This window comes from Mycotypha africana (assembly GCF_025528875.1).
Source record: "Mycotypha africana strain NRRL 2978 chromosome Unknown BDF20scaffold_1, whole genome shotgun sequence".
Lineage (NCBI taxonomy): Eukaryota > Fungi > Mucoromycota > Mucoromycetes > Mucorales > Mycotyphaceae > Mycotypha > Mycotypha africana.
This window is the reverse complement of record NW_026515725.1, coordinates 3,094,881-3,110,347: the sequence shown is the minus strand read 5'-3', so window position 1 is coordinate 3,110,347 and position 15,467 is coordinate 3,094,881. Positions and strand designations below refer to the sequence as shown.

The 15,467-nt window shown below is 38.7% G+C and overlaps 6 protein-coding genes across 6 annotated transcripts; 5 read left to right on the top strand and 1 right to left on the bottom strand.

Moving 5' to 3' along the window:
• Positions 1–758: 758 nt before the first annotated feature.
• Positions 759–1,809, bottom strand: BDF20DRAFT_76360 (uncharacterized protein). The gene is made up of 2 exons (XM_053076117.1): positions 1,668–1,809; positions 759–1,603 (listed from the first exon to the last, which is right to left on the bottom strand). Exon 2 carries the CDS (start codon positions 1,596–1,598, stop codon positions 885–887), a length of 714 nt encoding a protein of 237 aa, XP_052941181.1. The 5' UTR covers positions 1,599–1,603; positions 1,668–1,809; the 3' UTR covers positions 759–884.
• A 2,606-nt stretch (positions 1,810–4,415) lies between these two features.
• Positions 4,416–5,252, top strand: BDF20DRAFT_831922 (uncharacterized protein; the record flags this gene model as incomplete). Its single annotated transcript, XM_053078492.1, has 2 exons — positions 4,416–4,536; positions 4,603–5,252. 2 exons carry the CDS (start codon positions 4,416–4,418, stop codon positions 5,250–5,252), a joined length of 771 nt encoding a protein of 256 aa, XP_052941180.1.
• A 346-nt stretch (positions 5,253–5,598) lies between these two features.
• On the top strand, positions 5,599–6,681 carry BDF20DRAFT_76332 (uncharacterized protein). Its single transcript, XM_053076115.1, has 3 exons — positions 5,599–5,888; positions 5,962–6,606; position 6,681. The coding sequence occupies exons 1-2, from the start codon at positions 5,719–5,721 to the stop codon at positions 6,404–6,406; spliced, it is 615 nt and encodes a 204-aa protein (XP_052941179.1). The 5' UTR covers positions 5,599–5,718; the 3' UTR covers positions 6,407–6,606; position 6,681.
• On the top strand, positions 6,512–7,004 carry BDF20DRAFT_76349 (uncharacterized protein). Its single transcript, XM_053076116.1, has one exon. It carries the CDS (start codon positions 6,616–6,618, stop codon positions 6,934–6,936), a length of 321 nt encoding a protein of 106 aa, XP_052941178.1. The 5' UTR covers positions 6,512–6,615; the 3' UTR covers positions 6,937–7,004.
• Positions 7,005–7,451: 447 nt separating this feature from the next.
• On the top strand, positions 7,452–8,735 carry BDF20DRAFT_811750 (uncharacterized protein; the record flags this gene model as incomplete). The annotated part of the gene is made up of 1 exon (XM_053076719.1): positions 7,452–8,735. The coding sequence occupies one exon, from the start codon at positions 7,452–7,454 to the stop codon at positions 8,733–8,735; it is 1,284 nt and encodes a 427-aa protein (XP_052941177.1).
• Positions 8,736–14,257: 5,522 nt separating this feature from the next.
• BDF20DRAFT_76296 (uncharacterized protein) lies at positions 14,258–15,048 on the top strand. Its single transcript, XM_053076114.1, has one exon. The coding sequence runs from the start codon at positions 14,430–14,432 to the stop codon at positions 14,910–14,912; it is 483 nt and encodes a 160-aa protein (XP_052941176.1). The 5' UTR covers positions 14,258–14,429; the 3' UTR covers positions 14,913–15,048.
• Positions 15,049–15,467: the final 419 nt, after the last annotated feature.

The window sequence follows — 15,467 nt, the reverse complement described above, 5'->3', positions numbered from 1 at the left end:
AAGAATATTCAAGTTGTTAATAGACGTTGCTTACCGCCACATTGAGTAAGATGTATCAAAAACACTCTTAAGTAATTCACAATGCAAAATTTTCAATCTACTTTGAAGTAGAAAGCTCAATAAGAGTTCTGGCACGAGGTCAGCATGCACTCCTTGTCAGTAGAGGTTTTTGCACATCACGAAAATTTATTTCACTTACTTTCAAGCATAAGGTTACAAGGGGGATGCCGACATGATGCTCGTTAATCAACATTTTCACCCTTTCAATATGACATTGATTGACGACACTAAGTTATTGGCTAGCACTTTTTATTGTTAAGTCTGCAGAAAGTAAATCAAATTTAAGGGTATTGTGTAAGTGAATTCGAAGAATAAAATAGGGCAAAGCTGGTAAGTCAACTAACTGGTTGAAAATAGGAAAAAAAAGAAAAAAAATTAGCGTGAATAAATAACGTAGGAAGGGGGGTATTAGATATCTTCATATAGAAAATTTTGAACGCGAACAAAAAAAGAAGGAATTGTATATAGGCTTATTGTGTGATAAAAGTTATTGAATTCAGAAAGGGGTGCGGGGGTAGGTGTTGGAGTTACCCGCTTCTGATAAGTATGAACATAAGTTTGGGGTAGGTGCATAAGGAATATAGAGTAAGGCTAATGTGCATAAGTAAAATAGATCATAAAGATAATTCTTTGGCAGTTTTTGAATGGTTGAAAGTATTGTAAGCATAAAATGTTGTTGTATTTACAAGGAATGTGTATAATAATAAGCTGGTTTCGCTTGATGTACTAAAAGAAGGGGGTGGGTTGAATGATCGTCCCTTTTTTTTTCTTTTTTATTAATCGGCTTGACGATTGTTTTTGGTTTTACATTTGAATTATTATGCTTATTTGCTGATGCTGTCGTTGTTGCTGCCAAAATCAACTGCTCTCCATGGTCTTCTAAAATGGCGTAACTGGGAATGATTAGGGTCAATCATGTTCTTATTTTGTAAAGTCTTGAATCGACCCCAGCAGCAACCTCTAGAACGATGAGGTAGGTATGTCGAAGAAATCATCGCCCATGATAATCCTTGATCATAACCTTGTTGGAGTAGATGATCTTCATAAGGCGTCCAGGGTGTTCTTGTCTGCACGCTATTACTACTGCTGCTTGCAGATTCTGACCTTTGTCTTCGGTTAGGATGACTATATATGAACATATGGTGTCTAGTTTGGCTCACATCACTAGCAGTACGACGTCTGCATTGTTGCTGTACCGATTGCGATGGTGGCTGAGTCATTACCGTACTGAAGCTGTTACTTCTAAAAGCAGGCGATGTGACATATTCGTCGTTGCTACTGTTAGAACTGGTGCTGCTGCATGTGCTAATGCTGCTACAAATGCTTTTAGGACTGCTCATTACTATTGGTGCTTGGTTATTATTGCTATTCCATTCAGGCTGGTTTGTAATCACTGATTGATACGATTGACTAGGAGTCCATTCCAAAATATATGGCTGCTTGTCATTTAGTGATTGGCTCTGAATAAGTGCTGCTTGTTCATTAGCTTTTACAGTAAGTTTTGAGACTGGCTCACATAATATATATTTCAAATCCATTTTTTCTATTTAAAAATAATCAGATTAGCTATCACACAATTTGAAGGCAAACATTTGCTAGTAAAGTACCAGTATTGATACAAGTTGCTCACAAATTGTAGTACTCAGTAAAGGTTTTAAAGAAGGAAGATAAGGTAAATAGGTTTAGATAAAAGAATTGATTGTACACGTAGAGATTATTTAACAGAAGAAAAGGGATGCTCCATCAAGTTGCTTTTTTGGATACTGACAAATTTTAAAGAGTGTCTATTTAAACAAAATTACATTGCTTTCCATAATGCCTACAAAAAAAAGTCAGGGGAAATTGAAAGGGAAAACCTTACCTTTTATGTATATTTGCTCATGCCTTTTTCTTTCAGCATATCAGAATACGAATTTTAATGCAAACAGGGGTATAACAAAAGTGAGCGGCGGCAGCAGCAAACAGCAGCAGCATCAAACAGCACATAGGAAGCAGATAGACGGAGAATTGCAGCTTACACATTCGAGCAAAAAGGCATTTCATTCTAGGAGCTTACTTCAGTAAATTGAGGAACATAGTGTTTCCTAACACTAATGCATTATAAGATTTGACCTTATGTATGCCGCCAAAATTTGAAGATGTTAACCTAAACCCCTTTATTATTACTTAATATGTTAACTTCTAAATCCAAATATGGTGAATTTATTTAGTTTTTGTTCTCTTTTGCACATAAAAAAATAAATAAAAAATATGCAGGCAGGGTTATGTGCATTGCATATTGTACTTAATTCTGGTTTTATCTCTTTTCTTCACATTTGAGCTATTATCACTACATTTGTTTATTCTAAAATGTCCTTATCAAATATTTCATCATAGTAATTTGCTATGTATGAGACATTTTCATATTAGAAAAATTGCTACTAGTCTCATGCTGTAAAGCCTATACTAAGAGCAGACAAGTCGAATCAAAGACTACAATTAAGAACAGCTACCCTTTTACCTACCTTGTCAAATATACAATTTTTATATTTCAAGAACAAAATATCTAACTAATTACTCTTATGTATTTTTGTGCATTGGTACCAGACGTATATATGCATGGAGCTATACATACACCACCTTACCTCAATTCTATAGTTAGATTCTAGGGGTAGAGGAAGTCAGTTTTATACCTTTTTTAAGGGATGCTCTTTTTATCTTAATGAAACGAGAGTTTACGACCTCGTTAGAACATACGAAAATGGCTGAACAGAATTTTTCTTTAAGTTTATGGCCATACGCGCGATGGGGATATTTTATTGGATAATGTTGTCCCTAGTGGACACAATTCATCAAAGTATATGCTTGTCTAACTTTTACTATTCATGCTGTGCTCTGACCCTTTTTTTTTTATCTCTTAAGATGGTAAAATTATATTATTCTGTTGCCCAACATTCCCTTTAAATGTAAGTAGGCGACGGGTTTGTCTTTGATTAAATAACTTATATAGTGAAATCTTTTCCGACCATATCTATCCTAAAAATAAATTAAGTTTTATAGATCTAAAGTATCAAATTTAGAGCTCACAGCATACCCATTGCAATCATTAAAAGGATACTTTGCACATTTTCAGCTGTTTGTAATGGTGGTAATCGAGGAATTTATAATTTGCACATATTTGGAATAAAAAGGGGGACGAGCTTGCATTTTATCGGCACTGACAAAAACCAATGTTTTCAGGGCTGGCTGATATCGTCATATCTTCATTTTTAAAAATATCTAGTAACGTATGAAGCCAAGGGTTCAAAGATGTATTACCAATGCGTAGTTTTCAGAAGGCAAAACTACCTTGAAAATATATTCTACAGCATGTTTCTGATTAAAAACCATCATTTTAAATAAGGAACAAGCTGTTTGCTAACTAATACTCATTAATATACCACATTATACATAATCTGCAGTAATAAATGGGGGATCATTAGCAACACAAATGTGACCCGGATTTTTTTTTTTGGTTTTTGTTTTATTTTTTCTGAAGCGTATTTTTTTTTGAAGCGTGATAAGTAATGAGACGTAATATGCAATGTACCTGAATGCAAATGGTATTTTCAACAAATCCAGATCCCTGACATTTTATCTATATATAGCGAATTTATATTTTTCGATGATGAAATATATTCAAATAGCAATATTTGAAGTGTTTTGTTTTTTAGAACGCTGTTGGAGTATACAGGGTTCATGAAGTTTAATCTGATTGATCGAGTCAAGACCCGAGCTTTTGGCCTTGCGCAACATTTTTCCCTTACGCCCCGCCCATCAAGCCCTCTCTGCACCAATATATTTTGACTATATATGTTTTTCCGATTTTTGCATGAGACTGTTGACTACATTCATGAACTTCAATCACAATATGACTATTAATGCATGTTGGAAACCGAATTGAATAATTACTGTTTTTTCGCTTCAGATTCGAACTATTTTCAAAAAAGAAATAAGACTCTTCTATTCAATAAAATTGGACAATTTGCAATTTGTTTTAGGCACTTCCTAGAATAAAATCGGATTGATGGCAGCTGTTCAACCTAAAGCACCCTTAGGAGTGGGAGCATAGCAGCCTAAATAATCTTTCTTTTACATATTTCCCTCTTAGAGCCCCTTTTGAAGAGCTAAAATATAGACCTTATTGAGCGTAAACCTCTGCTTGCACATTCTGTTGAGCATACGGAAATAGATAACTATTACGCCATTCCAATATATCAAACAGTAATAGAGTGATAAATGTTGTCATCTAACTATTCTCACTTTTCCCTTTCCTTTATTTTTTTTCTCCATCTTTTTCTTTCTTTCTTAAAAGTTACTTAGAGTCGTATACTCTTATGACACGGCATAAGCTCTATGCCGAAGCTGAAGCTCTCATTAATGAAAAGAAGAAAGCAAAGTTAGCTGCTCTCGATGATGAAACTACCGAAAGTTCCACAAAGAAAAGAAGATTAAGAAGTATGAATTCCTAGTATTGCTTATATCTACTGAAAACTTAATAATATACTGTAAATATTGTATTAGGCCAAAAAACCAAAGATTCCGAAAGCGTTGTTAAAGGTAAGAAACGCGCAAAAACCAAGCGAAAAGCATCTTCCAGCACGAACACTACCAAGTGCAAGTCATGTGGAGAACTCGGACATGGAAGCAAAAGAAGTCCATTATGCCCTAATCATGAATGGACATTGGAGGAAACCATAACAAGGAAATTGGGTAGTTTTGAAAGGTTCACTATTTCAGTGCCGTTAGAAACATTTGTTACGAATCCTGCCAATTTTGTCCCCTGCCATGAACGTGTGTTGGAAAAGTCAGCCTTTCTGCGAACAGTGGTCGTCAAGGCTCAATTCATTGTCAACCATTACATTCTTATGTATCATACGCATGTAACAAACGCGTTGTTTGAGCAAAACTTCTGGTATACTGTCTGTCGGGTCGTCTATGGAAGTGCCAGAATTGAAGATGTGGAGGCTCGTTACCCTGAAATGACAGGTTTCGCAGAGGCATATTATACGCTCTTGATACATCATCATGAAGTCAATCTTTCAGTATATTGTGGTTATTTGGCATATTACGGCCAGATTGTATCTTCAGCATATATCACTTTGGCCAAAACATATGAAAACTATCATGTTGAGAAATTTGAAGGCACGGTGGCAAAATACTTTATCTATTAGCTTCGCCTTCATTACCCTGTAAGTATTACCAATGAATATATATATATCTAAATTCACCAAATTTGCAACCATAACCATGTGGGATTTCAATGTTGACCCTATCAAAGACATTGTTTATAATGAGCTCCTTGATTACATTTTTCTTCAGCCAGCCGGCCAACTTTTCAACATCAATCCCACTACTGCTCCTAGAGAGTTTATGCCGTTCATCACAGAGATGGAGCATCTCCTAAATGCTGCTTCAAGACCAATAAGAAACCGCCTTCCAACCATACCAGCCAACAAAGTATCTGTCTCCTCTAATCCCTTAATGCTGATACCCCTCTACCATTATATTATGCTGCAGTACGAGGATTTTCAGTTGCGGAATGTATTATAACAATTGGATTTCGAAGCGTACAAGCTTCAAAACCCTGGCATTGTTGGCCATCAATTTCCTGCCCGTTTGACACCGACCAAATTCGCCATGTTTCCAAACCCAAGTATGAAATGGCGGTTCAAAAAACTGGATTCTCAAAACCTTCATCACTTCTTTCCGTATGATCGTTTGACGAAATTGGACTACGAAACAGAAATTGACTACATTTCAAGGTGTTTCTTTCGATACTTTAACTTCACAATATTCAAAATAGATAGGTAAGCTTCTTGAATTATATCTATTTTTTTAACTGGGAAGGGCTAATTCAGATCTGCTATATTGCTGACCTAGCATTGAAGAGTTCATTAATTTACCTACAGGTAAAAATAAAATGTTCATCAACTGCATCTATACCTACGGATACACATGTCGGATTGCCTTTGCTAGAAAGACTACCAGTAGCATTATTGGAAATGTACAATTGAGCATATACGACTTCACCGAAGAGGAAATCAATAATCACCTCCGTCCCTGTGCTGTAGACCCCGGGCGCAAAGATGCGTTTGTTTCGTACCATGGAGGAACAGATGTTAGAAAGTGTTCAACTCAAGAGTATTACCAAGCCATGGGATATAAGGGCAGGATGAAGATAGAAGAAGAATTGAAACAGCAACAGGGTATCAAAACCATAGAGTCACTAATCCCATCTGTTAAAACAACATCTGCTAGCCGCTATCGTGATCATATACAGTATATGTGCGCACATATGACTATTCTGCATCAGTTTTATGGGTAGAGAACCGCAGAGCTGAACTGGAAGAATTTTTGTGGAAGACAAGTATCCTTAGAATATGCTACAAACATACTGCTGAATGGAGGAAAGAAGTATAACCCGCAGAAGAGATCACGGCATATGAGTAAAAGAAATCACAAGAGACGTAAAAAGCAAAACAATCACCGAAATCCCGGCATAGCTCATCAATCAGTCAATACCATGTAAATAGAATGATTCAAATAATGCGCACAGTATGCGTTACTGTAATAATGTATTCTCACTTTTCTCTGAATAGTCGTCATACGTACAAAAGGTCATTCGAACTTGGCGATAAGTCCAAAATGCCACTGGTACTGTTTGGTGACGGGTTAACCAATAGATCGCAAGTTCGCTTTAAAGGTTTGCAAGCCGGTGTTTCAAGGAAAATATACAAGCATTTGAAAACTAAAGAGAAACAAGGGCTAGTGTCAGTATTAGATATTGATGAATTTCGTACATCAAAGGTATGTAATCAATTGCATATGATCATAAACATAGCTCAAAACCTCTGATTTACATCAATCTGTGTATAGATCTGTAATTCGTGTAAATCGTCGGATGTAAGAAAGTATAGTTCTCGTACACCAAGTAGAGAAATCCATCAGATACTCTTTTGCAGAAATTGTAGTATTTTTTGGAATCGTGATGTTATGGCGGCTCAAAACATGTATCATATTGCTCAAGAGATTTGGACTGGTCATGGAAGACCTGTCCCATTTTGTCGTCAATTACAAAGCGCCACAACGAATCTGGTTGTCTCCCCTCGATGGGAGACTTAAAGATTCTACAGGAAGTAAGTCTACATTTTATAAATAATATATCCAAAAATATTGTTCTTTAATCTGAAAATCACCTCAATGCTGTCCGAAACTGAACCGAAAAGACTGTTACTTTGTGAATCAGCTCTTTTTCTGCTTTCCATAACTTTTAGCTAATTTTTGCCTTTTTTGGAAAGTGACCTTCATATACATCTACCACACATTAACATCTTCGACATTTGCTACCGTCTCTCCAATCCTATTCTCTCATGCCGCCTGGAAAAAAGGGTCGCAAGCCCACTGTTAACCTGTTGTCCCCACGACAAGTTACTTATCTGACGAATGTCTTCGCCATTTGCCGCCGAGATATAGCCTGTCCCAACTGCCACCAAACTGCCACCTTTCATAAAGCAGGCTCAGTTACGGGTCACCCAACTCAGCCCAATTACATCTGTAAGACTTGTGGTAAGAACGTTAACGCCGCTGTCATGTTCGACATAATCAACAATACACCTGATCTTCACCTCCCTTTTACCCGTCCTGAGAACGACCAGGACGTCGACGATGATCCTCCCAGCTCACAGACTGTCAGTAATGTCAACAACCAAACCCAGCTGCCTATGGAAATTTCCAGCAATGATGGATCCCCAGATACACCTGCTCAGCCAACCCCTGCTATCACCAACGATGACATAGTTGCCTTAAGAGACCTCATCCACCAATTACAGGATGAAATCCGTCAACTCCGAGCTGAAAATGCAGCCCTTCGTGCTGCACAACACTCGAACTTAACTACCATGCAGAACCCCACACCTGTTTATAACAGCCAATTCCCAGCCTTGACCGATAGTCAAAAAACCAATCCTACCAATGATTCACCTGTCCACCCCTGGCGTGATGAAGCGCGCCTTGCGATCATTAAACAAGCTCAACAACAACGCCGAGAACACCGCCAACAAGAACGTCAAACAGCAGCAGCTCGTCTTTTCCAACCTCCATCGCTAACACAAGGTTTCAAATACCTTTATGTCCCCACCAAAGCTAGAGTGCCCATAGGACAACTTCGTGCACGCCTCCGTAAACTTAACATCAATAACAGCCGAATCCTTGACATTCACTACCCAACGCGTAACGCTGTCGCCTTCTTGGTCCACAACGACTACGCTCAGGAACTTACCGACCAGCTACAACAATTTAAGATCTCTATTAAACACGATTTTGATCCTAATGATGGCAGCATCCTTATGGATCCAAAATATGAGCAAAAGACTCCCGCTGAACGTAACGATTTAGCCCGAGAACACCACACCGCTCGACTTGTCCGTGCCCTGAACTTCATTCGTACACCAGTCAAATATGCTGTCGCCACTTACTTTCTCAAGCAAGATTGGATCGACAAAGACACTTATGCATCCGTAATGGCAAACACCTCATCATCATCATTAGGACATACACAATTAAAGCAACATTCACCAGCCGATATCTTTGATATTGAGAATGACGACATTATGAGTGATACCGACTTTACACCCCCCCCCCAAAACCAACAATAATGAGTACCATCACGATTTCCTTATTTAATGCCACTGGCTCACCCAAACAAGCTATCTCTCCAATTTTAGATACAGCTAGGAATAGTTCACTTTTATTAATCACAGAAACATGGCTTCTTTCACCAAACAAATATCCTACCTCCTGGCAACAGTATCACACCTATGGTATGCCTGTCAACGCATTACGTCCACAACGTGGCCGAGACGGCATTGCTCTTTTGGTGCACCCTGACAATCCTTACCCAGTACAACATATACAGCATGACGATCCCTTGCTGAATAAGTATACTCTCTCTTTTACCGTAGCAAATTTTTTAATTCACTGCTTATATTTACCCCCCTCATTGCCCAATACCGTTGTTACTCACATTTTTGACCTACTACCGTTAACCTTTCCTAACACATCTTCGTTATTAGTATGTGGTGATCTGAATGCAAGACTTGGCTCGATAACTGGCGATTCATCGTTTAATTATCGTGGACGCATACTCCTCTCCTGGATGCAAGAGCATAATATGTACAATTGGAATGCACGACTAAGACATGGACAGCCCACCTCGATGACCTTTAATGGCAGCAGCATAATCGACTACTTCCTGAGTTATGTGGAACTCGCCAATCCCAACCTGGAGATCCGGGATGACCTTTCATTGGACTCAAATCATAAATTCATGACCTTAAAGTTTGATATTCGTACCCCACCTCCAAGGCGCCCCCCCCACCACCTCGCAAATTATGGAAACTCTCAAACCTCCGTAAAAAGGATTGTCGCCAGCACTACCAGCGGACTTTCCGGGACTTGATAAAGGATTTACCACTGATGCAGAACAGACCGCCCCTCTCAACTCGACAGGCTGCAATCGACTTTATTGATCAAACAACCTCAACTTTATATTCGTCAATTTACAATGCTCTCGATGTCAGTTGTGGCCGTGCTCTAAAACCAAGGACCATTACAGCGCATGACTTTTGGACTGATGCAATGAGGCACACATTCGATTTAAAAGAGCTCTACTATCGCAAATGGCGGAAAGCATTCGGTTTAAACAAACTCCACTTTTGGCTTCTCCATCAACAGACCAAGGCTAAGCTACGTAGGCTTGTCCTACAACGTCGACGCGAAACATGGCGTCAATTCTGTCATCAACTAGAGACGCTTGAATACCCAACAGCTATCTCCCGTTTTAGCAAAATTCGAAAAAACCGAGCTGTGAAGCCCACATTCACTTCTCCTGATGGACCACAGCAAGCCGCGGATACCATGGCTAACGCAATGGAAGCTGTATACTCGGGTCGCTTTCTACCTGCTCAACCTTCACCTTCAAGTACCACTCGGATAGACACTTCGCCACCGTACCTCTCTGAGGAGTGTCCGATTACTGTAGAAGAAGTCAAAACCGCTATAAAGCAATTGCCTAGGCGAAAAGCACCTGGCAGTGATCATCTACGGACAGAAATGCTAGTCCCTATCGTCAATGAGATCTCCAACCCCCTAACAGCCCTGTTTACTCTCTGTTGGACCTGGTCATATACTCCTCCAGAATGGCGCCTGGCTCAGGTGGTTCCTATTTACAAGAAAGGCGATGCAAAAGATCCTAATAACTATCGGCCTATTAGCCTGACCTCTATCTTTCGAAAAATTCTAGAATACTGTCTGAAAGACTACCTGCAAGTCCATAGCCCACCAATTGATATCGCCCAACGTGGATTTCGAAATGCCCGCGGGTCGCTGGACCAAGCATTGTGCCTTGCAGAAATTTGCAATATGCTACGTCGCAAATACCATAGACCTCCTGTACTTGCTTTCTTGGATATCAAATCTGCGTATGACACGGTTGATCGTAGAATTGTTTGGAACGCGTTGGCCGCGGCTGCACCTCCGCCCTTACTAGCTCTTCTTCAAAATTTATTTGATGATGTACAGATCGAAGTATTACTACAGAACGCAACTTCATATCGTTTCCAACCGCGTACTGGTGTGTTACAAGGATCCATTTTGTCACCCTTCCTGTACTCACAATACATCAATAATTTTCCACGCATGCTACGAACTACGATACTTCCTGCACAACCCAGCCCGACACAACTCGTCTCATCCCTCAATTGCCTCTTATATGCTGATGATGTGGTCCTAATAGCTTCTCAAGACGATATGCACAACCTTCTTCAACAAAGTGAACGTTACAGCTATGACATGGGCTTTCGCTGGAACCCTCAAAAATGTGTGATCTTAGATGACAGTGAAATTCAGCAAACTTATAAACTCTACAACCATCCGATACCACAAGCTTCTACTTTTCCATACCTGGGTATTCCGTTCAAACCTGGTGGGTTAATCGATGACCAACAACTTGTCACCCAAAATGCACTGAAAGCTCTTCAAACACTGAATCAATTAGCTGCTATAGGAGTAAATCCCCGCGGCTTTAGTCGCCTACTAGCCTCTCGCTTCTACGCACATATACTTCGCCCTCAATTAGAATATGGTTTAGCCATTGTCAAATATAAAAAGTCCACGATCGATAAATTAGAAACAGCCCAGAAAAAGTGCCTGCGTCGAATCTTTGGTGGTTCCTCTCGCTCCTCAGTGACCATTATGTTACATTTGCTAAAGTTACCAACTATACGAGAAAGGCTACATATTCTTCAAGCAAAATTCTTGCTTAGGTCAGAAAATCTTCCTGATGATGCTCTACTGACTGGACTACTACCAACAATCGCTAACCGTGAAAGTCACTCGATATGGTACAAGCTCTCCGCCACTAATGTCATTTGGAACCGGCTCCCGTCAACCCATGATTCTCGCTCTTTAAACAAAGCTATCCGTGTCTACCGTCAAGAGAATCTCAATAAACTGCGGAATGCGACACAGCCTTCAAAACTACTACTGCTCTGCCGCCCCGATATATCGCTTGACCCCATTCTCTGGCTCCCAATGACCTTTGTTGAACGTGATCGATGTCTACGATGGCGCCTTGGCTGGCTACCCAATAACTATTCAACCAGTTGCCTCTACCATCCAACGCGTACACTTACAAAAGCCCACGTCATTGACTGCCTTAAGATACACAACCGCTTGCAGCTTCCTCACACCATATCTGACCCCATCTCTTTTTTGCTGAATTTGTTACCCACCAGTCCTTCAAGGCAGCACAAAATACGGTGCCACGCTTGGACACTTCGATGGCCCACTCTACAGCTAATACTATCTGAAGTTGACTACCTCCAGCATAATAAAGAGCCTCCAACACCGCCGGAAAACCTAGGACAGCTACTCTTGGATTGGATGTATGCGCCCCCGATAATTACACCTTGATCGCTCCGTTATTCCCTAGTTTGCCTCTGATCACCTTCCCTTTTTCCTTTGTCCCGTTAAAGGTTTTTTAATTCCCTTACACTTTCCTTGAACCTCCCCGGGCAATTTTGATAAGTATTTATCTGTGTGCTCATTGGGTAAAATTTAATTGTAATAAAATATCTCTTTAAACGTAACTTTGTGAATCAAAATGAACCTCAGAAGAATGATTTAACAACCGCCACTGAGAAATTGCGATACGTAGTGCGTGAATTGTTAGAAAAATAAAACATGGATTAGAAATAAAAGAGCACTTTTCATGATGAACGATGTTTCTATACGATTGGTCTGTCAAAGATATATCAGTTATTGTGACCATGCCTAATAACGAAGCCAGAAACTCCCACAACCTTAAACACAGTTTCAGCAACCTATGTCGTTGCAATGGAACTTTGAAACTGCAAGAGCACTTCTCGGAGGTTACTGTTTGGCATGCACGAGAAGTGCGCCGTTTGATTCAAGAACACATACTGGAAAGTAACCATTACTGGCCTTTATATTAAGCAAGAAAATATAAGCGTAGTGACTTCCATGCGAAATCTAACGTATATTGAATGGGAAATCCGAGAGACACCACGGCTTACGTCAAATACATGATTCACACTATGATGTTGTTGAACAAGCAACGAGCATTTTTCTCCTTTTTCAAAACAGTCGATATAACCATAGCTGCCCTCAACTTTTACCACATGCCACCATTTCTTTAGAAGTGAAGGCCGACTACGTTCATAATAGTATAAATAACGATAGATAAACGGACGAGCGGGAGATTTATCATGAAACTATTTTCCGAATAATGGCTTTTCTTAGCGTAAGGATATCAAAAAATGTCATACGTACGCTTTTTATAACAACCTATTGTATATTCATTAGCATGTTGTTAATTTCAGAAAAAAGTATACTGCCAACAAATCAAATGTTCATAAGTTTTAATAGTGCCTTAAGGTTATCTTTTTCTTCCTGAGCATACAACTCTTTTTTATAACCCCAATTGATAATCACTTTACCTATAATTAACCATGCTTCTATTTAAAAGCAAATAGAAGAAAGATAACTGAGAAGTAGTCGAAGGTAATATCACGTAATATCCGTTTTTCGTTTTGTATTACAGAGACTTGGTGAGTTTGATTGATATGGTGAGCAGATACAGTTGAAGTAAAAATACGTACCAATTATGGCGAAGTGGAACACGAACACAAAGGAATCTACGAGTATCCTGTTATGCGACGAACAGAAAAATTATATAATCTAGCTAGTGTACACAATTATGCATTTGTAAAGGTGCTACAATTTCATGATTTCAGGTCGAATTTTCAACTTTTAATATCAAGGATGACAGAGAGCGAGTGCAGAATGACAAAACTGCCCAACGGAGTGTTAATAGTGCAGTCCACGGAAAAGAATGTAGGCAAGCGAGGATTAGTAAAAAAAAAAAAAAAAAAAAAAAAAAAAAAGACTTATTCAATGTATATTATCATTTATGTAACTGTTAGAGAAAACCCTCTTCACTTCCACCATTACGCCTCAGGAGAACGAGGTCAAGGTAGCTCCTGATAGATCCGCCAATGACGGGGTGACATTGGCAATCGCGGTCAGTGGGCATGATATGCAAATCAGCGATATTGTGCCCGGCCATGGGGTCATATTCGAATATCTGCAGCTTTGTTTGAACAGCGACAGACTAGCAGTTAGTGTTATAATGAATATATATTCCAGGTAGATATTACTTTTAGCATTGTTGGAATGCCTTCGCTTAGGATGAGTAGATTGTTTTTATATATACTAAGCAATTGTTTTAACAGTGACATAAAAGTGCTCAAATAAGCAACGTGTCGTTTCCTCATAACATAAATCAACAAAAACTGTCATTATCCTTTTTGGGGGATAACATTGCGATAATACAGGCGAAGTCAATGAAAGGTTTTTTTTTGAAGAAATCGCCATAACAAAAACGGTGATACTTGACTTTCTGCTGTGGGATAGGTAAGTAGTCATGTGTGAAGAATTTGAATCAAAAATCGAATTACTGCCATTTCGTTTTCTCCAAGTTTGCCCATTATTACTACTTTTATATCAGAATTAGAAATATTTCTCGATAAAAATGAACAGTGTTAGATATAGTCATCTGTCCTATCTATTCTATCGTTATGAAGTTTGTATCTGTGCAAACGATTCTCAAAATGCTCTCAAAATAAACTTAAGGTTAGCTTAAAAATTTCAGACATGGCTACATTCATTGTTTCTTTTATTTCGTCACCAAGGAAGAATGCCGTGCACTTGATTACTTCTATATTACACACTAACTGGTTTTGCCATTTCTTTTGCATTAATTATCATCAATGCAACTATCATTTCGTCCTACTCTTAGCTGTATTATTATAGCACCGTTTCTCATTTTGATAGGTTTGACACTGTCTTTTTTAACCATTATCACCGGTACATTTTCAATGTCAATGATCGTGTTTCATATCATCCTACTATCAATAGAAGTTGCATATGGCTTAGCCACGGTCTTTGTAGAATGTTTTGGTTTGATACCATGCTTCATTATTCATGGAAGGGTATCTCAAAGCAGCCTTTACACAAGCAAATTGAAGTCATATTGTCAGCAATGCTATATGTATCATGGTTGTCCATCGGAGGAAAGCATATTAGTAAACGAAAGATATGTTAAAGAAACCTTCAAAAGGCCACTCAGCACGAGAAGCCTATCGACTTTGTTGTCAAAGACAATTCATAAGACGATGACGAATCAAAGATGCAATATCGAGGTTCCAATGATACCTGATAAGGAATCCAGACATAATCAAGCAGCACACTAGGCGTTGTATCACTTGTTTTGAGTCATGCCCTCCAAAAAGGATTACTAGCATCTGACATATGTTTATACTAACCTTTATATTACGGTATATTGCTAAACAAGCTTAAACTAAATAAGCAGCTACCGTATGTTTTATTATTCATTTCGAAAAAGAAATATGCATTCTTTCTAAAGCCAGTTATACAACAGAAAGATCAATTATTAAATGATGATATTATAGCTCTATATTGATAGACAAATATCAGTGCTTGTTTGACTCAAAAAGCTTTACTTTATACACCATCAACCTTGATAAGTATCTGAACAATCTTTCCACTAGACAATTTTGTTCTCTTTGCTTTCATTGGCATAACTCTGCTTATTACTTCATCCAAGTTAGAAAGTGGCGATAAAGATTGCCCCATCATTAGGGTTTCTTTATTAATAATTGAATCCACCATAATAAAGCTCAGAGTTGGATAAGAATCATACACAGTTTGTAAATTCTTATAGGGAAAGAGGCTATAGCCGATTTTCGTACATGTAGCATCGGTTTGGTGATGTTTTCGGTACAAAA